At 41.2% G+C, this 27,977-nt stretch overlaps 1 protein-coding gene across 14 annotated transcripts in view; it reads left to right on the top strand.

The window, feature by feature from the left end:
* TENM3 (teneurin transmembrane protein 3) overlaps positions 1–27,977 on the top strand; it is a 565,275-nt gene that overhangs the window by 525,350 nt on the left and 11,948 nt on the right. For all 14 annotated transcript variants that reach the window (XM_039336655.1, XM_039336657.1, XM_039336656.1 and 11 more), the window contains 3 exons: positions 4,446–4,621; positions 5,190–5,425; positions 26,931–27,227. In XM_039336655.1, the coding sequence (XP_039192589.1) occupies positions 4,446–4,621; positions 5,190–5,425; positions 26,931–27,227 (709 nt within the window). The remainder of the gene's footprint in view (positions 1–4,445; positions 4,622–5,189; positions 5,426–26,930; positions 27,228–27,977) is intronic.

The raw sequence follows: 27,977 nt of genomic DNA, 5'->3' as shown, positions 1-27,977 counted from the left end.
AAGAAATTGTGAAATGGGACATTTTATTTCCCAGAAGTAAAAAATGAAATGAAATAAAGGGAAGCAAAATACCTTTTTGCTGATATTGTAGCTTTCAAGTTGTACCGAATCCAATTCAGGAATATAGCAATGGCATATACATTGAAAGCTTAAAAAAGCAGAGGTATTTATTTAATCACTATTGTTTTGAGACACCATCACTGTGGAAATCAGTTCATACTTTTAACAACGTTACACACTTTCTTAACTAAGTTTGTTAATATGTTCTGGGTAAATGTAAAATTTTTAAAAATAAATAAGTTACTCTGATAATTTAGGGCTGGAAAACCCAAGTTTGGTATTCTCTTTTTTAAAGAAAAGGTTAGCTGAAAGCATTTTATACGCCTAATAAGCCGATGGATACTTTAACTAGATTTTTTTATTTGCCTATTAACCATACAAAATAAATGCATATTTCTACATAATAAGCATAAGAGGCAGGATATTTTCTTTGATACATAATTACTGCACACTTGATTTTAGCCAAAGGCCAAAAAGTAATAGGGTTTTTTTCAGATCATATAAATTGTTCAATTTTTTTCGATACATAAGAATATATTTTCAGTACAAAATTTTTGGAGCAAGTTCACAAACAGTACTGTACAAAAGTCTCTCATGTTTAATTTTGCATCCTAAAAATAAAAATGTCAGTATATGCCAAATAACTCTGAACCTATGGAAAAAATTGATATATTTTCTGCTAAACATCCAGACAGATGCTCTAAAGATTCTATACCGATAGAATTCAGCTGAATATGAATTATCATATTCATATTGAATATCTTGAAAATCAAGATAAAATTTTTCATCAAATAAATAAACAATTGTAATGGAAGTAGTCCACGATTTATGACCACAATTGGCACCAGAATTTTGGTCACTAAGCAGTTAAGTTATTAAGTGAGTCATCCTGTAACCAGACCCAATTTTACAACCATTTTTATCATGGTCAATAAGTGAATTGCATGGTCATTAAACAAACTGACTTTGTTTCCTGGAAGCCAGCTGGGAAGGTCACAGAACGTGATCACATGATTGTAAGACACTGCAACTATCATGAATATGAGCCAGTTGCCAAGCACCCCTATCATGATCGTGTGATCGTGGGGTGGTGCGACGGTCACAGTGTCAAAGACAGGTTGTACATTACCTTTTTTTACGGTATTGTAACTTAGAACATTGTTCAACATTGTTGTAAATCAAGAATTACCTGTAGTTTTGTTCTTCCTGTTGTTAACCATTTCAGATCTACTCTTTTAAATATCTGTCACCATTCATTAACAATGTATAAATATAATTTCAATCTTATCACATTATCTAATTTTCCTCTATAATTTTTCACATGATTTTGGAGGCCAAAGGTGTAGCTTAAAAATTATTTTGCAGAAATATCTCTGATTATTTGCTGCTTAGTACTAGACATATTTATAAGATTTGCTCAGAGCTGTTAGGTAGACTGTCCATCAATTCAAAAAGGAATTTCTGAATGAGAATTAAAATTTAGAAGAAATAAGTAAATTTAGAATAAGACTCCAAGCTAGGCAGATTAGCAATGTTTTCAGCTGGAATAGAAAACTAATAATATCCGGAAATTGACTGCTTAAAATGCATGTAGATATAAAAAAAGGCAGAAATGGCTCAGACAAAAGAACATGAAGAGGCAGCATAAAAGCAACTAAGAAACATATGCGGTACATGATATGACTTTTAATGAGAAATTCTTTTGCACTTTTTTTGTCTACTACAAAAATATATGTAGTTCAGAAAGCACACAATAGCAGTGACACCATTTTGTAGGATTTAATGGAATTGAGGCCCAGTCAAAAAAGTAGCCTTTACAAAGGTAGATCATGACTTTCTTGGTTGCTTGCCATATTAGAGCTATTTCATGTCCAGCACTATAAATCTTAACCTTGATTGGTCTCAGCATCAACAGATTGCTTCTTGCAATGAAGTTCCTTAACCTACACATTTCAGAGTTACATTACAGTTCACTAGATCTCCAGCTCTATTATATTTAAGTAAGCAAGAGTAGGTGCCAATAGAACTCTCTAAAACTGTTTTCTTTCTAGCTGTGTTCTACAAGTGCTTTTATATGGAGATTCTCAATCATGGTTATCCCAAAGATGCTTTTTCAAGAGGCAACTGGATTTTCTTGTTTTTCTTTGAAAACATCTCACTTCTCATCCAAGAAGCTTGAATGACACCATCTATCTTCAGTCTACAATGCAGTCCTTTCAACAGTTCCAAGAAGGCTCCACACCCATTTGCACTGCTCAGGTGACTCTGAGGACACAGGCAAACCTCCGAGTGGCCTCAATAACTCTCTAAAAGAATGCAAATGACTAGCTGTCTACAAGGAATATAAATCTTTCCATTCCATTCCCACCACCCAGTCAGAGCTGAAGAAGCTTCTTGGATGAGAAGCAAAATGTCTTCAAAGAAAAACAAGAAAGTCTAGTTTCCATTTGCAAAAGCACCTTGGGGACATTATATTCAAGTGCTGTTTGCATTTACAGATAATTCCTGAGTTGCAAGCGTTCCCTTAGCAAAAGTTTGAAGTTACGCAATAAGCCCCCCCCCCCAGTGCTTATGAGCAAATCTCAAAATTACAAATATTGCAGCGCCACGGCAGTCATTCACTGCCGTGACACTGCAACATTCACCCTGATTATTCCCCACCCTCGCCCCGGGTCTCCTAGGCGCTAGGCTTTCAGTACTCTGCGAAGATCGAGATCCTTCACTTTCTTGGCTGCTCCAGGCCTTTGGTGTGTTTGCAGAGAATGGAGGCCTGAAGTAATACAACATCACATAAGATCAGTGGGGCAAAATCACACGCTGCTGATCTTGCGTGATCTCATGGTACTTTAGGCCTCTGTTCTCTGCAACAGAGAACGGAACCGAAGTCTGGGGACATTTCTGCGTGCCTCCGGAGGCTGGATCCGCGAGCCGGAGGCCTTTTCCAGGCCGCTGCCACCCAGATCTGAGGCCAGGGGACACTTGTGCGGCCCTCCAGAGGAGACTTAAGCTAATTAGTGGCAACTGAAATTTTTTTTGCAAAAGGAGATGCAGCCTGCTTGCAGGCATTTAGTTCCTGAGCGGAAGCAAACAGCTGGTTGGCAGCAGCAGCAGCGGGAAGGCCTCTCAGTTCAGGCAGAGATCAATTAACAAAGTGGAGGAAATAGTAAGTCAGATCTTCATTCATTTAACAATCCATTTGATTTAATTAATGAATTTGATTTTAAACATTTATAAAATTGAATCTGATTCATTTGATGAATTTTTTGACTTACGAATCTAATGGGCAGGCTGCATTAGGTTCATACCTTGAGGACTACCTGTATTCTATGTAGGACAAAGAATTACTTGAAGAGCAGTACAAATCAAAATAGGAGTTTTCCCCAATACATAGCCTTAAAGATGCAATGTGCTAAAAATTATCTTGTACCAGAGATTTTACTAGGGGAAACCCCTGCATTAATTTGCAAATGATTATACTTATTGTGAGTATTTTTTAGAAATATTATTAAATATTTAATAATATATAAATAATATATGAAATTATACACAAAAGAACGTGACCAGGATATCATGTTATTTCCTCTTATTTCTGGATTTCAAGATACTGTATGTATATTATTGCTTTATGAAAATTATCCCCACAGAAGATATTTATTAATATCAATCTGGATGTAAGATGTTGAGTACACAAATCACTCAGGAAATAAAACATGTAGTATTGTAGTAGACGTGCCACGAAAGAAAAGGAGATTAAACAAACAGTGAACAGGAGCATTCGATACTGAAATATTTGGTTACAAGTACCATTTATTCTTTTTATATTCAGAATTTTATCTTTTTCCATTCAGTTTTTTGTTCCCAATGTATGCATCACAATAGCCCAGTATTAGTGCTCCTTTCACAGCTTATTATTGTGTTATTAAGAATGTGATACTGTCAGGAATGTACATGAACAAAGTTCGCTCTCTTCATAAACAGATAAGGCCCATGTTAAATTAAAAAGGGGGAAAAAACATTCAGAACCACTGGATATAATATTTGTATAAAATTGAATTAAATCTACCCTTATTATAGAAAGTGAATTCTGAACATAAAACAATTTATCCCTATTAAATATACTTCTTTTAAATAGCAAATTAGACTGCAATAGGATGGTTATACTCTGAAGAGATATGAGAGCCATTGGGTTTTTTTTCCCCTACCAAGCTTTCTTTATATATTGAAAAAACTTTGAATAAATTCAACAATTTCTTTATTTTTTCATCGTTCACAGTTCAAAATTCCTCAGTGTTATCAACAAAAATTTCTAGTTTGAGTAAGTGAGTAAAAATAATTCATTCTTGCTTCTGATATGCTTGTTTGTTTGTTTGTTTAAATTGTTTTAGCTATGACAGTGAAGGCAGATTGACCAATGTCACATTTCCAACTGGAGTGGTCACTAATCTACATGGAGAAATGGAAAGGGCTATTACTGTTGATATTGAATCATCTAGCAGAGAGGATGATGTCAGCATCACTTCAAACCTATCCTCAATTGATTCTTTCTATACAATGGTCCAAGGTATGTTAACAAATTAAATGAAGCAATAGTGTTCAAGAGAAAAAAATGAATTAAAAGAAAAAACACTACTATATTTATTACAAATTGTGATGAAAACTAGACTGTATTTTGTATCGGTATAGGGTTAAAGCCTTAATCTGCTATAATATACATACCTATTTAGAAGAAAATTCAACTGAATAAAGTCATAAACTCTATGCTTGTGTCTCTAATTTTTATGATTACTCTTTCACTAGTTGTGGATGCAATTTGCAAGTGAAAGTTTAAAAAATATTTAGTGACATTGATTAAAAGTTTTTATATACACTCTGTTTCTAAAATGATTCTAAAGATGCATGTGGATGTAAAAAATAATGCTTCTTATGATATATAGTTGTCATACATTGGAATAAGTCAGATAAAGTTGAAAGGTCATAACCAAAATTAAGAGATTCAGTTGCATTAAAAAATAAACATTTGTTTTTTTAATGCAACTAAATGTTGCATTAATGTTGACTTGATTTCTGTTACTAATACTTTTGTATGAAAAATCATGGTTTAGAAATATATTTGTTGGGTTTCATTTTAGATCAGTTAAGAAATAGTTACCAGATTGGATATGATGGGTCTCTCAGAATCATCTATGCCAGTGGCCTGGATACACACTATCAAACAGAACCACATGTTTTAGCAGGTACAGCCAATCCAACTGTAGCAAAAAGAAATATGACTCTTCCTGGAGAAAATGGACAGAATTTAGTGGAGTGGAGATTTCGAAAAGAACAAGCACAAGGCAAGGTCAATGTGTTTGGCCGTAAGCTCAGAGTAAGTTACATCTCTAATGCATTTTTATTTTAAGATTAATAGTACAGAAGACGTAGTGAAAGCTTTCACTGCTTCAACTGAACTTTTTTTTCTTTTAGCAAGTCTTCTGAAGCCAATAAGATAAAAAGAAAATGGAATAATCCTTGCTAATATAATTTAAAGTTAGCAATGCCTCAGAAAGGAATATCTTAATTCATCTGCTCATATTATTCTATGTATTTCTGGATTTATAATCCTCAGTTAGTTTTTACCATTAGCATTACACACTAAATATAAAATCCTTTCTATACAACCCTATCTTTTTCTGCAGATATATAGAGTGATTATTTTAGATGAGACCCATTAACAATGCTGTAGGATAATCTTAGACATTAAGCTGTAGTCATCAACTGTATAATTTCTTACTTTTTTAAAAAGGAAGTTTACAACCCTAGGTGTATTTCATTTCACTGAATGTATGAAATGTGGGCTCTCCCTGTAGTACGTTGGTTTGTGACCTGTTGTCCAGGTTAGAAATACTAGCTTTCATACCAAAATATACGCATGCTTCGGAAATAATTGGGCTTTATCTGTGTTTGTAGCATACTATCCAAAAATCTTCAGTATTCAAAAACTGACCTGTATTGTCCTCTAGTTTTAGCAAGAGCTCTACATATGGCACAGGTGTGAATAAGACTGGTAACCTAATCAGCACTATTCAATCTCATTTGAATGTTCTATGGAAAAGCCTAAATTTACCAACAACATGATAGGCAGCAGAGGTCAGTATCGATGAATCCATCTAGTCACAGCCATGGCATGTGAAAGATTGCAAATTGGAATCTAAAAAGCATAAATGGGAAAGGCATGAATTAATAAATGAAATGAAGACTGATGTTATGTACGCCTGTGAAATTAAGAATAGAATGGTGTTGATAAGTACGAGTATGGAGGTGACATTTTAATTAATAAAAAGGCTTAAATGAATTCCAGAAAGTATGAATTTATGTCATATTGGTTCTTGAGGTTGTTGAAAGTAAAATTTGTAGATTGGTGATAATTATATGTTACTTTCCAGTAAATGACAATAAGAGATAAGGTTTGGAGAAATTATGCAGCATATTGAATGAATGAGATCCAGATGGAAAATATTCTTTTAGATCAGCGGTTCTCAACCTGTGGGTCGGGACCCCATTTGGGGTCGAATGACCATTTCACAGGGGTCGCCAAACAACGCAGTCTGCCATTTTTTTCCCCTTTTCCTTAGCTGTGCTACTCCCTTTTATTCTATTGGCTTTAAAGCCAATAGAATAGACTCTCTTGAATAGAGTCTAATTCTATTGGCTTTCAAAAGCCAATAGGAATTGTCCAGGCTGTCTCTGCCCTGCTGAGCCCGCCAAAAGTCCTATTCTGCAAACAGTGCTGCAAGTTGTCTGCAGCGAAGGCGAGCTGTCTGGAAGTTTCCACCCCTCCCTGGTGAGCAACTACTAAAAATGTAAGTAAAAGAGGGTCAGGGATGGGAGGTGGGAGGCCGGCAGGCGCAGGGAGGGTTGCTGGCGTGCGTGGAGCCTGGTGGGTGCCTTACCTCCCTTGGGCTGGGCCAGCTGGTGGCCCAGCCGGTGGTCGGCCTGCGCCATCTCTGCCACTTGCCAGCTATGCCTCGGCTGGTGCAGGGGGCAGCACCACGCATGCGTGGGACTCCCGGGCAGGGAAAGTCCTCGACTTACGACCGGTTGGGTAGTCCTCGACTTACGACCGGTTGGGGGTCGCGGCATTAAAAAGGTTGAGAACCACTGCTTTAGATGATGGTGAGATGAATAGACAGTAGGAAAAAGACCATAGAGTTTAGAAAAAATGTTTAGGCCATTTGGACATCAAAGGATGAAAGATTCTGGTGAACATATGTTTACAAAAATGTTGGTTTTCAAATGTCATTGAAGCAAAATTCATAGGGGAAGTAAATGATTAAAAACATAACTGATATAATTGTTTATTATTATAAACTGAAACGTTAGTGAAAGATATAGGGGAGATGAGAAGTTCTGAATGGGGGCAGGTCATCATTTGAAAGCATCAAACGTGAATCAAAAAAAATATGCAGGGAAGAAAGGAAGTAAATGCATGAGGGTAAGTATATTACTACACATTGACTATGCTAAAGCCTTTGATTGTGTGGATCACAACAAATTGTGGCAAGTTCTTAAAGATATGGGAGTAACAGACCATCTTATTTGTCTCTTGAGAAATCTATTTGCGGGTCAAGAAGCAATGGTGAGAACTGGACACGGAACCACTGATTGTTTCAAAATTGGGAAAGGAGTCCGGCAAGGCTGTATTCTGTCGCCCTGCCTATTTAACTTATATGCAGAGCACATCATGAGAAAGGCAGGGCTAGATGAATCAAAAGTTGGAATTAAGATTGTCAGGAGTAATATCAACAACCTAAGCTATGCAGATGATACCACTCTAATGGCAGAAAGTGAAGAGGAACTAAAGAGCTTCTTGATGCAGGTGAAGAAGGAGAGTGCAAAAGTTGGCTTGAAACTCAACATTAAGAAAACCAAGATCATGGCATCTGGCCCTCTCAATTCCTGGCACATAGATAGGGAAGAAATGGAGGTAGTAACTCATTTTATCTTCCTGGGCTCCAAGATCACCACAGATGGGGACTGCAGCCAAGAAATTAAAAGACGCTTGCTCCTGGGGAGGAAAGCTATGGCAAATCTAGGCAGCATAGTAAAAAGCAGAGACTTCTCCAGCAGCATGGCTGTAAAGTCCACTGGATGGGTTCCATGATAGCCTTCCCGCCCGACAGACTAGGTCAAAACTTTGGCCACACCCTTCCTTTGGGCTTGACCCCAGTTTTGACTTAGTCTTGAGCCCGTTAACAGCAAATATTTTAGCTCCTTAGACAGTCAAAAATTTGAGGCAAATTCTTCGCTCTCTGACAATCACCTGGTAGCAGAAGTTATACAGGAAGTCGTTTTCCTCTCTGTAGCTCGGAGCTCCGAGCTTTCCGTCAAATCCTCGAGCCCTGGGGGATTCCAATCAATGTGGTGAGCGTATCGAGCCAGCCCTTAGTTATTGCCAGATCTCGGAGTCTTGCAGATCAGCAGCGGAGCTCCTTTCCCCCCAGCTGTGAAGCGCAAGCTTCCGCGGCTCTGGAACGACTGGCTGATCCGCGGATCGCCTGTCTGAGATATATGGAGGCTTTTTTCTTTAAAGTAGAAGCTGCTTCCTGGGTCACCTCAGCTGAGACACAAAGAACAGCTGATTACCCAAATAAGGAGCCAAGCAGACTGCAGTAGTTGAAAGGGAGCTCCCCTTTCGGATTCCCTCCTTCAGTTTCTCCCTACTGATTACCTCAGCTTGCAAACTCGCAGTTAAGGCTGCAAATCGCCATTTTGAGCCTCGTGTCATTTAGAACCTGGCAGTTGGCAGTTAAGGGGCATGGTCTCTCTTCTCAGCGCCATTTTGGGTGTTCTTTCCCTTTCTGTGAATAGTTATATATATATATATTATATATATATATTAATAAGAATAATAAGAATAATAAGAATAATAAGAGAGAGAGAAATAGAGTTTTATCAAACACCCGTGGGTCTGTTTTAACAGCCCAATCATTGGGGGGCAAATTAATTACTTCAAATAATCATCTTTCATCAAGCTTGTGGCTATTGTCATCCACTATCCTTGCTGGAGGAGTGTGAGGAAATTCCAATTTATTCCAGCTGTTCTCTAAGGTGACCCTTTGTCACCGGCCTTGCAGGACCTTTCCTTTCAGAAAAGTACCTGTCTGTTCGGCCATTGTTTGACTTCAGAGTCAGGCTTGTAGCCTACAAACTCTGCATCTGATCTGCGCGTTTCTGACTTCCCCCCACTCCAGGTATTGCCTACTCGGGGTACCTGGCCACAATGGCAGACAGTGTCTCGTATTCAGCTACACAGGGTCCCCAACTGCCCCCCCCACAACAACAAAAGCACAGATCCACAGAATCTGATGTGGGGGGGAAGAAGAAGGCCAAAACAAAGCACCTTACTCAAAGGGGACCCTCCAAAACAGCTGAGCGAGAGGTCTCGAGGAGACATTTGGCTCTAGAAAGACAATTCTCCAGGGCTCAGAGAACCAGATCCAATGAGGCAAACATGGTTTCCCCTGCCCCATTGGTGGCCCCTATACCAGAACCTACTTCCCAGGAAGTCCTTAGAAATTGGTCTCCTCTGGGGGAAACCGAACAGATGGATTCCTCTCACTCCTCCTCACCAGCATCATCACCGGACCATACTCCCACTATAGCTGCGTCCAATGACAAAGCTCAGGAGGACATATGGTCCGCCCAATTTCAGGCATTCATGCAGGATGCCTTTTCCCAGTTTATGGCCTCTAAAGGTCAGATAACCTTTCAACCATCCCTTATGGAACGAAATAAGGCTCCGGCTACAAATATCTCTGAGACCTCCTCTCAAATAGGAGAGGGGGAATCAATAGATCTGGACATGAATGACATGCCCCTTTCGGAGGACGAGGAGACCACTCCTGAGCAGGCAACAAACTCTAGCCTCTTTGATCCAGCTCTTCTCAAATCACTTTTAATAAAGGCAGTCTCTACGGTCAATCTAACCTCAGTTCAGGAGGAAAATCCTTCCACAAGTAAGGAGGCAAACCCCCTTTTTGCCAAAAAAGTAGCACAGGATAAGTACATTCCTTGTCCAGAGGTTTTCCGCTCCTCTGTAGAGGAGCAATGGTTTTCCCTAGCAACTCCACCTACACCTAACACTGTGGAGAGGAAACTATTTAATGTGTCTCCTTCCTTTTCAGACATGCTAGAGGTTCCCACAGTAGATAGTCCTTTGATTTCATTATTCTCCACTTCTGCGATTCCAGGAGACATGGTGGAGGCCTTGAAACCAGAGGACAAGAAATTTGAGCACTCCCTCCGTCGCTCCCACATGGCCGCAGCCTGGGCGGCCAAGGCGGCAACTTCCTCGTCATTCTTCGCCAGGGCCTGTATTATGTGGCTTCGCGAGCTTCAAACCACTGTACCTCCTGATCAGGTCAGAACTCACCAAACTTTGGCCAAAATACTGGCTGCCTCACAATTTATGGCCGACGCCTCACTTCACGCAACCAAGTATGCAGCAAGGTCAATTGCTGCCACAGTAGCCTCCCGCAGACTACTGTGGCTTAAAAATTGGAAAACAGACCTAAAGGCCAAGTGGCGGCTATCAACGTCCAAGTACAGTGGGTCACTCTTGTTTGGATCCATTTTGGATCCACATGTAAGTGAGAGCAGGGACAAGAGAAAGATTCTAGTCCACCCATCAAAGAAGCTGGATAGGAGAGGCACTCAAGAATTCCGGAGACAAGGTTTCCGCCCAGGAAACTCCTGGGACTGGAGACAGCCCTTTCGATCAGGGCAATCCTGGGACTGGTCTAGAGGCTCACGATCCTTCTATTCAAGACAGGATCGTTCCCAGGATCATCCAAGCATGGGAGGCAGAGGCCAATTCCAATCCAGGCATCCCTTCAGAGGATCGGGAGCCCGACCCTTTAAACGTTCCAAGTGACGCCAGGCAAGACACTCCCATAGGGGGTCGGTTAGGGAACTTCATCGAGGTCTGGGAGCAGACCACCACCGATGCCTGGGTACTGGAAACAATCAGGCATGGCCTGACCTTAGAGTTTTACTCTCCCCCACCAAACCGATTCATCAGGTGTCCCATTTCCAGAAAGACATCCAAAGCAAGGTTGGTAACCTCGGCCATTGCACACCTTTTGTCAATTCAGGCCATAGAAAGGGTACCAAAGGAAAAGGAAAGGAAAGGATTCTACTCCATCCTCTTTGTGATCCCAAAGACATCAGGAGGGTGGAGGGCGATACTGGACCTAAAGGGTTTGAATTATTTTGTAACCTACAGGAGGTTCAAGATGCAGTCGCTAAAGTCCATCTTGGCCAGTATCAGGAAGGGAGACCTCCTATCCTCAATAGATCTTACGGAGGCATACTTGCATATTCCCATCCATCCCAAATACCGCAAGTTCCTCAGATTTACCTACGCAAACCGGCATTACCAGTACAGGGCTCTACCCTTCAGACTCTCCTCAGCTCCAAGGGTATTTACCAAGATTCTAGCAGTCATAGCGGCCCATCTCAGGTTGATGCTGGTGCGCGTATAGTTTTATCTGGACGACATTTTGATTCAATCCAGTTCACACGAGCAAGCAAGATCAGACCTCCAGACCATAATCCGCGTCCTGCAGGATCACGGATTCTCAGTCAATTTCGAAAAGAGCCATCTCACTCCCACAAGGAGGCTTCAGCATCTGGGAGCAGTGATAGACTCATCCCAGTGCAGGGTATATCTTTCCCAGGAGCGTCGAAGCAGCATCTCGAAGCTGGTTCATCAGCTTCAGAGAGACAAGAGAGTACCTTTGATACAGCTCTCGAAACTTCTGGGGAAAATGATATCTTGCATGGGCATTGTGCCGTGGGCAAGATTCCACTCAAAGGAGTTGCAGTGGTTCCTCCTCCCTTATCAGAGAAGGAACCTCAGTACCTCCAGCAGGAGGGTCTTACTGAGGTCCCTGAATTGGTGGATATCACCCACGATGCTCAAGGGAATCATCTTCAGGGAGCCGACCCGGGTCACGCTCACGACAGATGCGAGTCTATTCGGATGGGGAGCCCATCTGGGAACTCAGATAGCTCAGGGCCAGTGGAATCAATCGGACCTCACTCACAGCATCAATTGGCTCTACGTCAGTTCTCCCACACAGTAACGGGAAGACACGTTCTCGTTCTAACAGACAAAGGCCCATGTCAACAGGGAGGGAGGAACACGATCCGTGGAACTGATGCAGGAGGCATCAGCTCTAGCTCGGTGGGCGGAAGCAAAGTTGGGTTCCATCAGAGCGGAACACATCTCAGGGGAGGCAAATCTCCAGGCAGACTCCCTGAGCAGAGCCAAGGTGGACCACTCGGAATGGCGTCTGGATCTGGCTCTGTTCGAGGAGATCTCCAGGAGGTTCAGGCGACTGCACCTGGACCTATTTGCCACTCCGAAGAACACACAAATACCCAGGTTCTTCTCCAGATTCCCGACTCCGGGGTCGGAAGGAATGGACACTCTCAGGTGTCGGTGGCCGGCGCAATTCCTGTACGCCTTTCCACCACTCCCATTGATACAGGCGACCATACGCAAGTTGATCCTGGAAGGTGCAGAAGTACTCTTGATTGCTCCCCACTGGCCACGGCGTCCGTGGTTTGCAGACCTTGTGGATCTCTCAATATCACCCCCGTGGAAGATTCCCCCGGATCGAGTGATAGTCAGGGCAAGCTTTTACATCCAGACCCTCAGTGGCTGCAACTAGCCGCTTGGCATTTGAGCGGCAAAGTTTAGCCATGCAATCCTATTCCTCAGGGGTGATATCGATCATTCAAGCATCAAGACGACCTTCGACAAACAGGATCTACGATGCTACATGGAAAGGGTTCTGCAGGTGGTGCTCTCTACATCACCTAGATCCAATTTCAGTGACTATTCCCAATATCTTAGACTACCTGTTAGAAGGACTTAATAAGGGCCTATCAGTCAACACCATTCATAGACAGGTAGCGGCCCTCTCAACTGTCCTTACCTGTGACAACTTAACTTTTCTGTCGCAACATCCGGCGATTAGTGCCTTTTTAAAGGGAGCAGTCAATACCAAACCTCCTGTCATACACAGGTATCCTTCCTGGAACTTGCCTAAAGTTCTTCAAGCCTTGACATCAGCCCCATTTGAGCCTCTCGACTCATGTTCTCTCCATCATCTGTCCTTAAAGGTAATCTTTCTAGTGGCTATCACTTCAGCAAGAAGAATCTCAGAACTAGCAGCATTATCAGTCAGGAAGGATCTCTGTACCTTCTTCAAGGACAAGGTGGTCCTCAGACCGGACCCTGCATTCATTCCGAAGGTAAACAGCATCTTCCACAGATCTCAGGAACTGACTCTTCCTGATTTCTGTCCAAATCCCAAACACAGGCTAGAACATAGATGGCACAAACTGGACGTGCGTAGAGCGCTATGTTACTACGTAAAGCGCACTTCGTCTTTCCGCAGGACGGAAGCTCTATTTGTTTCCTTCCAACCATCAACTATGGGGAAGAAGGTTTCATCTTCTACCATAGGTAGGTGGATCAGAGCTTGTATAGCCCAAGCCTATGTCTCTCAGGCAATTCCAGTGCCCCCACACGTGACTGCTCATTCAACATGCAGTGCGGCCACGTCAGCAGCGTGGTCCACACAAGCCTCGGTGGAAGAGATTTGTAAGGCCGCAACTTGTTCTTCTCCCTCCATATTCGTTAAGCATTACCGCTTAGACTCCTTTGCTGCAGCGGATGCTGCCTTTGGTAGAAGAGTGCTACAGCAAGTTGTCTCTGCTCAGGATTCAGTGGCCTAGACACTCCCTCCCAGGGGGACATGAGGGCTTTGGTATGTCCCATCCAGTGGACTCTACAGCCATCCTGCTGGAGAAGGGGCGTTGTCTTACCTGAACGCCTTTTCTCAGCAGGATGATGTAGAGTCCACACACCCCCAGATAGATGGTCTAGGCAGGTGTCTAACAAGGAGCTACTACATAGAATTCAACAAACAACTCTCGTCTCAATCAAACCTGGAGTCACGCCCAAAGGAAGGGTGTGGCCAAAGTTTTGACCTAGTCTGTCATCATCCTGCTGAGAAAAGGCGTTCAGGTAAGACAACGCCCCATCACCCTACCAACAAAAGTACATATAGTCAAGGCCATGTTTTTCCCAGTTGCAATGTATGGCTGTGAAAGTGGGACCATAAGAAAGGCTGAGTGCAAAAGAATTGAGGCCTTTAAACTATGGTGCTGGAGAAGACTCCTGCGAGTCCCCTGGACTACAAGGCAATCAAACCAGTCAGTCCTAGAGGAGATCAACCCTGACTGCTCTTTAGAAGGACAGATCCTGAAGTTGAAACTCAAGTACTTTGGCCACCTAATGAGAACGAAGGACTCACTGGAGAAGAGCCTAATGCTGGGAAAGATTGAGGGCAATAGAAGAAGGGGACGACAGAGAATGAGGTGGCTGGATGGAGTCACTGAAACAGTAGGCATGAGCTTCAATGGACTCCAGAAGATGGTAGAGGACAGGAAGGCCTGGAGGAACATTGTCCATGGGGTCATGATGGGTCGGACACGACTTTGCAACTAACAACAGCAAATATGACTACAGGAACAAAATATATGAGTTGTATATGAAAAGCTGGCAGAATATAACTCTCTCAGAAGAATGAATGGAAGTGAATATATGGAAAGAGGATTTGAAAGTTGCCTGGAACTTATACGATTGAGAAAAATGAAGCAAGAATTTAGACAGTAGAAGTAGGGTTGGATAAAGTAGGGAAAAAAGTTGATACATTAGATACAGAAATGATGGCAACTAATAAAAAAATGGAGGAATCGATCATCCATCTAGAAAAGGATAGGGCGGCATTCTACCTACGATTTCAAAATGTGGTAGAGGAGAAGCTCTTTGAGGAGCATAAGGCCAAGTACGGTCTGCCCCAAGACAAGTACCTAATGACCATCTAGCCGGCCACATTGGACCAGCCTGGGATACAGAGGGGCAATACTATTTTTTAGAGAATGTTTGTTGTGGGTGTGAGTATGCATGTATATGAATGGTGGCCCTGTTATATATAAATTTATTATTGTACTTAGGGCGTATGAATGTGAAAATTTTTACTTTTTTATGTATATAAATTGAGTGTGAATGTGTATTGAGTGTTTGAGGTATGAGTATGGTGGAGTCGGGGGTGGAGCCTGGTACCCCCTCTGCTGAGTGCAATAGCAAAAGTAGAGGGGGGGCAGGACTTACCCTTGGGCTCGGTTTGTATGGAAAGCGAGTCTGGTCAGGAAGGGAGAAGGCTGGTGAGGGTGGGGGTATTCCGGGGAGGGGAGAAGGTCGGAGCATCCCGGTCATGACTGGGATGGGTAGATACGGCGGGAGCCGAGGGGCAGGCCATCTTTGGGGAACGAGGACTCGCTATGTTAGAGCGATTCCTTGTTCCGGCCCCTCAAAAGGCTCATCCTGTAGTACTGGTGACAGGGGAGTACAGGGCCCTGATTGTAGGCTGCTGTTGCTTAATGCCAGGTCTGTTGTCAGCAAAGCCCCCCTTGTCCGTGATTTAATATTGGACAGCGGGGCGGACCTGGCATGTATAACCGAAACCTGGCTGGGCCCTGAGGGGGGTGTTTCCCTCTCGGAGATGTGCCCGGACGGGTTTGTGGTGCTTCATCAGCCTCGACATCAGGGCAGGGGTGGGGGAGTGGCAGTCATCGCTCGGAAGTCCTTGAGTCCTCGTGGGATTCCTGCCCCGGAGATTGTTGGGTGTGAGTCCCTCCTATTGAAGTTGGGTTCGCGGGTTCAGTTGGGCTTGCTGCTGACGTACCTACCTCCCAGCTGCGTTGCAACAGCCCTGCCTGCGTTGCTGGAGTCAGTAGCCGGGTTGGCGGTGGAGTTCCCCAGACTTATACTACTGGGGGACTTTAACCTGCCATCATTCGGCGATCGCTCAGAGGCGGTGCAGGAGTTCATGGCTTCCATGGCAACCATGGACCTGACCCAGGTAATTCAGGATCCAACTCATAGGGGTGGTCACACACTCGACCTTGTGTTTCTCTCGGGGCAATGGAGACATGATCTGGAATTAAGGGGAATAGAGATCTCGCCCTTGTCATGGACAGATCATTTCCTATTGAGGCTGGACTTCAGAGCATCACTCCCCCATCACAGGGAGAGGGAGCCGATTAGGTGGTTCCGCCCCAGGCGCCTAATGGACCCAGACCGGTTCCAGGAGGAGCTTGGGGAAATACCTGACTCCCTTGTCCACAACTCGTCCGAGTCCCTGGTTGCGGCCTGGAATGAGGCGGCGTCCGGGGCCCTGGATCGAATTGCGCCTTTGCGACCTCTCTGTGGTGGTGGTCCCCGGAGGGCTCCTTGGCTTACTGAGGAGCTCCGGGAGATGAAGCGCCACAAGAGACATCTAGAGCGACGTTGGAGGGCCAGTAACTCTGAATCTGACCGATCACTATTAAGAGCCTATATTAGGACTTATTTAGTGGCGATAAGGGCGGCAAAGCGTGTTCACTTTTCCGCACTTATTGCGTCCGCAGAATCTCGCCCGGCCGCCTTGTTTAGGGTGACCCGCTCCCTTCTTAAAGTGGAGGAGGCGGAGGAACCCTTGCAGGGGAGAGCTGAGGAGTTTGTTCAGTTTCTGTCGGACAAAATCGCTCAGATTCAGAGAGACCTGGACTCCGACTGGGCAGTGCCAGCCGAGTTGCCAGGGGCTGGTCTTAGTCATGTTATCTGGAGCGAGTTTGAGCCTGTGACCCCTGATGAAGTGGACAAGGCCGTGAGGGCAATGAATGCCGCCACCTGTTTATTGGACCCGTGCCCCTCCTGGCTGGTTTCTGCCAGTAGGGAGGTGACACGAGGCTGGCTCCAGGCGATAATCAACGCCTCCTTGATGGAGGGGTCTTTCCCGCAACCTTTAAAGGAAGCGGTGGTGAGGCCCCTCCTCAAGAAGCCTTCCCTGGACCCAGCTGTTTTGAAGAACTTTCGTCCCGTCTCCAACCTCCCCTTTGTGGGGAAGGTTGTAGAGAAGGTGGTGGCGTCTCAACTCTTGCGATCCTTGGATGAAACCAATTATCTGGACCCTTTTCAATCTGGTTTCAGGCCCGGCTACAGCACTGAGACTGCTTTGGTCGCACTGACCGATGACCTCTGGCGAGCCCGGGATAGGGGTTATTCCTCTATCCTGGTGCTTCTTGACCTCTCAGCGGCTTTCGATACCATCGACCATGGTATCCTTCTGCGTCGTCTCGGAGAGGTGGGGGTGGGCGGCACCGTATTGCGGTGGTTCTCCTCCTACCTCTCTGACAGGTCGCAGTCGGTGTTGGCGGGTGGACAGAGATCGACCCCTAGGCGCCTCGATTATGGGGTGCCTCAGGGCTCGGTCCTGTCCCCCCTCCTTTTTAACATCTACATGAAACCGCTGGGTGAGATCATTCGGCGACACGGGGTGAGGTATCATCAGTACGCTGATGATACCCAATTGTATATCTCCACTCCGTGTCCTTTCAGTGAAGCAGTCGACGTGATGTGTCGGTGCCTGGAAGATGTGAGGGTCTGGATGGGGGTGAACAGGCTTAGACTCAACCCTGACAAGACCGAGTGGCTCTGGGTCTTGCCTCCCAAAGGCCAACTGGATGGTCCATCTTTAGTCCTGGGGGGGGGGGCAAATTTACCTCCCTCAGTGCAGGCACGCAACTTGGGTGTCCTCCTGGACTCACAGCTAAATTTGGAACAACATCTATCGGCTGTGGCCAGGGGGACCTTTGCCTAGGTTCGCCTGGTGCACCAGTTGCAGCCTTATTTGGACTGGGAGGCTCTACTCACGGTCACTCATGCCATTGTCACCTCAAGACTGGATTACTGTAATGCGCTCTACATGGGGCTACCCTTGAAGAGCGTTCGGAGGCTGCAGTTGGTTCAGAATGCAGCCGCGAGAGCGATTGTGGGCGCGCCAAGGTACGCCCATGTGTCACCTATCCTCCGCGAGCTGCACTGGCTTCCTGTGGGTCTCCGGACGCAATTCAAGGTGTTGGTTATCACCTTTAAAGCCCTTCAGGGCATAGGGCCAGGTTACTTACAGGACCGCATTCTGCCGCATAGCTCCCAGAGACCGGTGAGGTCCCATAGATTGGGCCTCCTTCAGGTCCCGTCGGCCAGACAATGTCGGCTGGCGGGCCCTCGGGGAAGGGCCTTTTCTGTGGTGGCTCCGACCTGGTGGAATCAACTTCCCCCCGAGGTTCGAACCACTCCCACCCTGCCGGCCTTTAAGAAAGCCGTTAAAACTCTCCTGTTCCGGCAGGCCTGGGGCTGATGTCCTTGGCGGGCCGGGATATGATCGGACTCGCGGTATGACTGGATTATTTTATTTTATTGTTTTATGACTGTTTTTAACTTTGTACGCCGCCCTGAGTCCTTTGGGATTGGGCGGCATATAAATATTTGTAAATAAATAAATAAATAAATAAGGAAGAGGATTTGGGTGCTATCATGGTGGAATTGATTGCTGAGGCCCTACAAAGAGACAAACAAGAGATATTGATAGAGATAGATGAGCATACAGAATCCATACAAATTATGCCAGACGCAACAGACTTCCAGGAGAAGTACATATTAGATTTGCTAGGAAAAAGGTGAGAGATATACAAAATTACAAGAGAGGATCCAATAATTTATAAAGGTGTGGAAATACAAATTCCAAAACAGATACCAAAGAAGATAAGAGAACAGAGAAGGGATTATAAATTCCTCAGTGTGTATTTAATCAAAAGAAGCATACCGTTTAGATGATTAATCTCGGAGGGGATGTTGATAACATGGAGGGAGAGAAGGATTAAGATAGACAGCCTAGAGAAGGCACGAGAATTCTATGAACAATTGGAAGGAGTGGAGGAAGAGAATAGCAGCAAGGAAGAATTGGAATCCAAAAGCCAGGAAGACCAACAGCAGGAAGTAAGGGAAATAGAACGAGGGATAGAAAGCAAGGAAGAAAAAGGACAGAGGAAAGAAAGAGGAGTAGGTCCAAAAACAAAACAAACACACAAATAGAACACACAAGTAGAAAATGGAAAATGAGATTAGACTAATATCTATTAATATAAATGAATTAAATGCACCTGCAAAGAGAAAACAAATACTAACAAAATTAGCAAAACAACATATAGACATAGTTTGTTTACAAGAGGTACACATCAAAGAACAGCACAGGAAATATTTGGAGTTCCCCAAATTAGGAGTATTATATACAGCACTAGCTAAACAAAAACAGAGAGGAATAGCGGTTTATATCAGAAAAGAAATTAATGCTAAATTGAAGTACCAAGATACAGATGGAAGAATATTAGCAATAGAATTACAAACTGAACAGAAATCATGGCTGTTAGTGGTAATATATGCACCAAATGAGAATCAAGAATTCTATTACAAATTACATGAGAAACTTATAGAAATTGGACAGGGAAATATTTGTATAGTAGGAGATTATAATGCAGTAGTAGATGTAAAAAAAGACTATATTAGTGATATGAAAAATAAAAAGAAAACACTACCAAGGACGTTCTTTGATTTGGCACATGAATTTAATCTATCTGATCAGTGGAAGAAACGGAATAAAAAAAAAGAATGTACATTTTTCTTGAACCCGCATAAATCTTGGTCTCGAATAGACATGACATGGATGAATGAAGAAGTAGGGCAAGACATAGAGACAATAGAAATAATGCCAAATATATGGGCCGATCATAACCCTCTGAAAATAGTTTGGAAAGGGCAGAAAAAAGTAGGAAGAAGATGGATAATGAACTCTTGCATTTTGAAAGAAAAAGAATTTATAGTAAGGATTAGAAAGAGAAATGGATTTTTTTAAAAAAGAGAATACAAAACAACAATCATCAGTACAAATTATTTGGGACACTGCGAAAGCATATTTGAGAGGCTTAGCAATAGCCTATATAGCAAGAAAAAATAAGGTGAAAAGGCAGACGTAAAATATACTCCAGGAAGAGATTAAAAAATTGGAATCTAAATTACAAAAAGAGCCCCAGGATGAATTGATTAAAACGGAAATGGTTTTGACTAAACATAAATTAAACATGATAGATCAAGAGGAAAGAGCAAACGAATTGAAAATAGCAAAACAAAATTTTTTTGAACACGCAAATAAACCTGGGAGATGGCTCTTTTATAAATTAAAAAAAGAGAAAGAGAAAAGATTTATTCAGAAACTACACGATAAAAATGGAGAGTCGCAATACAAAATGGATAAAAAGAAAGAAATAATTCAGAATTATTTTGAGTTACTATATAAAAAAGAGGAAATAGATGTGGAGACTATAAAACAATACTTAAAAGCTAATGGCTTGCCAGAATTAAAAGAAGGACAGAGAGAAATATTGAATGGGAAAATAGCCTTGGAATTAAAAACTGCAGTGCAAAAACAAAAAAATAATAAAACCCTGGGGCCAGGGGAAGTATACAAGACTCTTTACGAGGACTTTGAAAAGATACTATTGGATGTGTATAGTGATGTGTTGGAGAAAGCCAAACTACCAGACTCCTGGATAGAAGCCACTATATCCCTTATCCCAAAAGAAGGCACAGACCCCAGACAGATCAAAAATTATAGGCCAATCTCGTTGTTGAACACTGATTACAAAATTTTACCACCATAATTGCAGAAAGATTGAAACTAATATTACAGGATATAATACACCCAGATCAAAATGGTTTTTTACCCACAAGACAAATTAGGAATAATACGACAACGGTGTTAAATGTCTTAGAATATTACAAAGCACATCCTGGAAAATAGATAGCACTAATTTTTCTAGTCCAGAAGATGGTAGAGGACAGGAAGACCTGGAGGAACATTGTCCATGGGGTCGCGATGGGTCGGACACGACTTCGCAATTAACAACAACAAATTTTTCTAGATGCTCAGAAAGCATTTGATAATCCCAGTTGGTAATTTATGTTCCAACAGATTGAGGATATGAAATTTGGAAGGAAATTTGAGAACATGATAAAGGCAATATATAAAACAAAAAAGGCCAGCATGATAATCAATGGAGATAATATAAAAAGGTTTGAAATAAATAAAGGAGTAAGACAGGGATGTCCTCTACTTTTTATTTTGACTTTAGAAGTGCTATTAACTTAAATTAGAACTAATAAAGAGATAAAAGGGGTACAGGTTAAGACAGAAGAATATAAGACACAGGCATAAGAATATAAGAGCCGAGGTGGCGCAGCAGTTAGAGTGCAGTACTGCAGGCCACTTTAGCTGACTGTGTTCAGCAGATCAGCGGTTCAAATCTCACCGGCTCAAGGTTGACTCAGCCTTCCATCCTTCCGGGGTAGGTAAAATGAGGACCCAGATTGTTGGAGGCAATGTAAATATATATATACATTGCTTACTGGTGTACACCGCTTAGAGAGTGCTTGCACTTAAAGCAGTATATAAATAATAATAATAATAATTTGTGGACAATTTGGTCTTTTTTATAGAGGAACCACTAGAGAGAGGAAATATTTTGATAAACGAAATAGAAAAATACGGAATAGTGGCAGGATTAAAAATTAATAGAGAAAAGACCAAAATGTTAGTCAAAAACCTAACGGAAAAACAGAAAAGGAAATTAGAAGAGAATCTGGAATTGCAAATTGCAAAAAAGATCAAATATTTAGGAATCTGGCTTACCACAAGGTGCTCCTCAATAAAAGAAGATAACTATAAAAAACTGATACTACAAATGAAGAAAGATTTTGTGACCTGGGGGAAATTACAATTATCATTATTAGGAAGGATTGCGTTGATCAAAATGAATACATTACCAAGATTATTATATTTATTCCAAACAGTCCCGATAAAATTAGAGAATTTTTTTTGAAGAATTAGATAAAATAATAATTCATCTGGTCAGGCAAAAAAGCATGGATAAACACGAAAATTTTACAAGATAGTAGAAGTAGAGGTGGACTTGGGCTCCCAAAATGGGAAATTTACTACCAAGCAGCTGGACTACTCTGGATCAAGGATTGGATAAACCTAGACAATAAAAGGGTTTTAATGATTGAAGAGCATGACCTACAGGCTGGCTGGCATGCCTTTTTATGGGGAAAATACAAGAAAACACACACATATTTTTATCAACATCAGATAAGAGATGCACAGATTTGGACGTGAGAAAAAGTAAAAAAAAGACACTATAGGAAAATCCCAAATTGGATTTCACCGATGGAGGCAATGATCCCCCTAACACCTTGGATTAAAAAAAAGATGATTAGATACAAAGAATTATTAGATAACCAAGGAATCCTCAAATCAAGAGAAGAATTAGAAGAACAAGGAATAATCATAGATTGGTGGCCATATTTACAGATCCAATCTAAACATAGTAAGGATATGGAAGAACACGGAATAAACCAGATCCCACACCAATTGGATAAAATTTTAACAGGTAAGGAAGGAAAATTTTTAACAAAAACTTATAAATATTTATTAGAGGTAGATTTGGAGGAAGAAATAGTGAAATGATAGCATGAGCACGAAATGTGGGCCGAAATATAAAACTGGAAGAATGGGAAAGATTATGGAACATAAATTGTAAACTGACATTGTCAACTGCCTATAGGGAAAATCAATATAAAATGTTCTATAGATGGCATTTAACACCGGCGAGATTGGCTAAAATGTACAAAAATATGAATCCAGAATGTTGGAAATGTAAAAATAAGGAGGGAACATTCTATCACATGTGGTTGTGCCCTAAAGCAAAGACCTATTGGGAACGGATAAGGAACTGGATACAGGAGATAACTAAGGTGCAAATTGAACTCAAACCTGAACTATTTCTTTTGGGTATAATAAATTTAAAGATGGAAAAACAACTCCAATACATCATTATACATATATTAATAGCAGCCCGCATAGTATATGCCCAGTGTTGGAAGGGTGAAAACATACCTACAAATGATATGATTATATACAAAATTCTAGAATGCGCGGAAATGAACAAACTTACGCTATAATTAAAAGACAAGGAGGCAACAGAATTTTATGAAATATGGAACAAATGTTATGATTGGCTAGAACAGAGAAACAAAAAGACATGATTACTAATGTAAATAAATTGTAAATAATATATATGAGATGTATAACACAGTATTGTTAAGAAAAAAATGTATTTTTATTTTTGTTGTATAGTGAAAAAGGAATAAATAAAAAAAAATTAAAAAAAGAAAGTTGCCTGGAATTAAGTGAGAATTAGACTCATTGTGTGGAAGTGAGAAGAGTACCACAGAATGTGGGGGTTACTCTAATGAAGAGTATGCCAAGAGTTGCTTAGAATGATCTCTGCAAATAGTGCTACTGAGAGAACGTTAATATGTACACATAACAAAAGATAGTTGCAAATGGGATGCTCTCTTTCTGTGGCATTGTGTAAAGGTGAAAAACATCCTCTTCTACCTTTATGGTTTGAGCAACAATTTGAATCACAGTAACATTGATTGGCTTGGATCTTGATGAAAGTTTGCTAAAAATGGGAAAGGAATAGTAACATTTTAAGTGATACAAGTGCTGATAGAAAGAAAAATAAATATTATGTATTCTTTTGCACGTAATGAATGTCCATATTGTATGAAATAAATTTAATTGTTTGTATATAAGAACCGCTTCTAACTACTTTGATATGTGGAAACTGAAATTTGGATAGGTCAGAAATATAAAAATAAGTTGAATGCAGTAGGAATGGCATATAGGTAGTCCTGGAGTTACAAATGTAATGGAGCCAGCCCAATCCATTCGTAACTGAAGGATTTGTAAGAGTGAATCTCGTGCCTTGAGATTCCCAGTATTCGCCCATGCATTCGCTAATTTAATGTATAGGTGAATGCATGGCTCATTAAGTGAACATGAGGTATCTCAGGGTGGGGAAAGGCCACTGGGTGCCTAGTGATGGAACAGGCTACCTGCTTCAGACCACCCAACCCCCCCCCACTGAGATACCTCATGCTCCCTCCCCTGGAGTCCCCACAATTGCTCCCCTGCCCAATCCTGCCGCACTGGGTCACCTTATGAAGATCTATCTCCTATCCAGCCTCTCTATTTCTTTCTCTGTTCCCGGCAAGAGCAGAAGGAGGCCTCCAAGGCCCACAATGGACCTCCAGGACACATGGCTGTCGCCCACGGCCGCAGTTCTGGGACCTCTGGAAGCACACAAAAGCTTCCCACAGCCTCCATTCTGGGCTTCGGAGGCCTGTGGAAGCATCCTCTCGCTTTCTTTCTGGGCGTCAGCAGCCGGAAAAGGCCTCCGACACCTGGATCAGGCCGCTAGAGGCCTGTAGAAGGCTCTGCCGGCTTCCATTCTGTTCTCTCTTGCAGAGAATAGAGGCCTAAACTATCGTGAAATCATGTGAGATCAGTAGCGTGAGATCTCGCGCCACTGATCTCATATGAGCTTGCGTTACTTTAGGCCTCCATTCTTTGTTAATGCACTGAAGGCCTGGAGCAGCCAAAAAAAAAAAGCAAAGGATCTCTCAATATTCACAAGGTGAGTATCCACAGGCCCAGTGTCTAGAGAGATCCAGGGGGTGAGTAATAGTCAGGGTGAATGTTGTAGTACCACTGCGATCGTTCAAAAGGGTGCAGCAACGTTTGTAATTTCGGGACTTTCTTGTAAACACTAGGGGGTGCTTATCATATAACTTCAAAGGTTCGCTAAGGGAACACTCGTATCTCAGAGATTACCTGTATTCAGATAAATGTATGGTAAAACAAAAGGTTGTACAGTAAAGAATGAATGAGTTTCAAATGAATGTGAATACAAATGTCAGTGACTAATACAAAGTGAAGGGTTGGTAAGATGGTTTCATCAGAGGGGGAAATTGAATGAGGGTCCAATTATAGAAAATACATCTGAAGGGAGAATGAATGGGTCAAGAGCAACCGGAAGGCTGAGAAAATTGTAGTTGGATGGAGTGGACAAGGTCTTGAAAAAAGAAACAAGTTGTGAGTGTAAACAAGTGGTGCACAAATGTGCTAAAAGCAAGAGTGATTGGTAAGAATAAAAGTATATGGAGAGCTATGGTGAATAGTTTGGTGTAAACTAAATTTAGATATACTTCTTTTTACCTTTTGCATTTTTCTTATCTTATACTTATGATTTACTGTTTTTTACTGCTTTTGTGCGGTTTCCAGAAAAGCATACATTTATACAATGTACGTGCACTTTGAAAGCTTTCAAAAACATTTCTTATCAAAACAGAATGATGAAAAGAAGTATGTTGCAAACAGTTCTTATTGACCCTCACTTTTGAATACTTCAATCAAATTACAACTGCCTGGAGGATTATGGAAAAAGATTTTGAACAGCAGGACCCCAACTTGGAATAGATTTTTCTGTCTGCATTCAGATAATTAAAGACTATAAATCCACTGTCCTTCTAAAAATGCTTTCCTTTTAAAAACTTCTGGAATATAATCAGAAAACTTTGGACCCTTTTGTTTGTATTGCCCAACAAAAATCATTCTTCATATCTCTAGACCAGACATGTCACACAACGTATCGGGCCGGTTTTGCCGTTGCCGTCAAAATGGGGTGGGTGCGGCTTCCGGATGACGCGTCTGGCCCATGGGCCGGCCCTGCTCTAGACTATGTAACAAAATAAATATTTTAGTTTACAGATCGCACCATATTTCTCCTGATAGGCTCCAGAACTAATGATATTGAATCATTAATCCATTTTTTCAATAGAATTCTGTTTTCTAACTATAATGGATGTCTTTATATGATTTTGACATAGTAAAACCTGACACTAAAATGAAAAATAGAACGCAAACTTAAACAGGCAGTAAAATTATGGAAAGAATGGAATATAACAAAATTGAAATTAAAATGCAAACTCACCATTGTTCTGGCTTTTTTGTAAGAAATAATATAAATGCTTACATTTTATATTGTGTATTATAAGATTTTTTTATACAATTGAAAAGCATTACTTTTCATTGCTTCTTGCTTCAGTGGATTGCAGAAAATATCCAACTTCCTGGTCCTAATGATATTTATTTGTAAATGTCTTCTGCTGTAGAATTTATCAATCTTTAATAAGTGAGGGTTTTTAAAAAAAAAAATACAGCATTTGGCTAGATAATTCTAGTCTTTGGCTATTAGATCAAAATATCAAAATTTGTTTTTATTTATGAAAGTCTGAATAATTTATTATCTGTTTTAAGAAGATTACTTTTCTTGGACTTTAAATATTTCTTTCTGGCTTCAAGCAATGCAGCTCAGATGATTCATTAGCCAGATAAATTCTTTCAGAAAATTCTTCATATTATATCCTATGTGAAATATAATACACCATATAAAATTAGAAATTCAAAATTTCTCACCTATAAAATAAGCTAATTTTATTATGTGAAAGAACTGCCAGTGTCTATTTTTGATGATCTATTTGAAAAGCAGTTCCTACATTTCATCAACATATTTGTTGGCCTTTTATTTTGGTTTTTCATTATTATAGGGATAATTCTGCTATACCTTCATAATTTCCTCTGTAAATATTGTTGAGTATTATAAAAGTTCTCAATGTATATATTGTTGAATTATATTAACATTTAACAAATTCTATCAGCATTAATTGAAAACATTTTGAATAAATGTCAATGAATATTTATTTAATGAAACCTTCGAAAATGGCAACCTAATTCCTGATTATTATACTAAGAAGCTGCTAAATTAGTTTACTGACAAAGAAAATCAATCATTGTAAATGATCTTTAAACAATGGTATTCAAACAGTGGCTGATTCTATAAAGAAATAATAAGCAGCTCAATGCCCTCCCCACATTATTTATTTTGTTGTCTTATTTGTTTCATAAAAGGTTAATGGTAGGAACCTCCTTTCAGTTGACTTTGATCGGACTTCAAAGACAGAGAAGATTTATGATGATCACCGTAAATTTCTACTGAGAATCGCCTATGATACTTCAGGACATCCAACTCTCTGGTTCCCAAGCAGCAAGCTTATGGCTGTCAATGTTACCTATTCATCTACAGGTCAAATTGGTAGCATCCAGCGAGGCACCACTAGTGAAAAAGTAGATTATGATGGACAGGGAAGGATTGTATCTAGAGTATTTGCTGATGGTAAAACATGGAGTTACACATATCTTGAAAAGGTACTATTAGTTGGAATGTTGATTTGCAATTCTATTAAAGAATTATTTCTGCATAAAATTTTAAAATGATTGCTGTATGATATTGCTGCAGTTTTGGACAGAGAAAGGGTATCTGTGAGTGTATACACACTTTCCTCCAAGATCTTACACACATACAGTTCATTCCCCTAGTCTGTTGTTTCTTTGCAACAGCCCTGCAAAGTCAACTCGGCTGAACAGTAATGATTGATCCTACTCATCCAGTAAATGTTCTAACTTTGTGGGCATTTGAACCCTGATCTCTTTGGTCCTAGCCCACATCCTCACTATTGCACTGTGTTTAAAGAAAATCCATCCCAGAAAACTGATTAAGATATACAGTATGTAAGATAAATTTGTTTTACTGGAATTTACTAGCTAATGGAATTTAATTATGTCATTGAAATCACTGGGAATGATTATACATTTCTAGGATTTCAATGAGATTGAAGTGCACTTAAGTGGCAACCAGAGTCAATGTATCTGGACATACTGAGTCTTCTTCATGAACTGTCATGTTAACCTAACAGTTTTCTCAATATTGTAATGATTGTTTATTTTGTATCATATTTTTTCAAATGAAGTTACCCTTAAGAGTGTCTGTTAACACAAATAAAAACATTGAATTTTATAATATAGGGTAATAAAACAGCTGTAGATTTTCCAGGCTAAATCTGAAAAGGGAATCTAAAAAAATGGAAAAATTTTTTTTCACTTTGCACAAAGAAAGAA

The sequence above is a fragment of the Crotalus tigris genome, unplaced genomic scaffold (assembly GCF_016545835.1).
Source record: "Crotalus tigris isolate CLP2741 ecotype Arizona unplaced genomic scaffold, ASM1654583v1 scf7180000017666.379230911805:20528666, whole genome shotgun sequence".
Lineage (NCBI taxonomy): Eukaryota > Metazoa > Chordata > Lepidosauria > Squamata > Viperidae > Crotalus > Crotalus tigris.
This window is presented reverse-complemented; position numbering and strand designations above follow the sequence as displayed.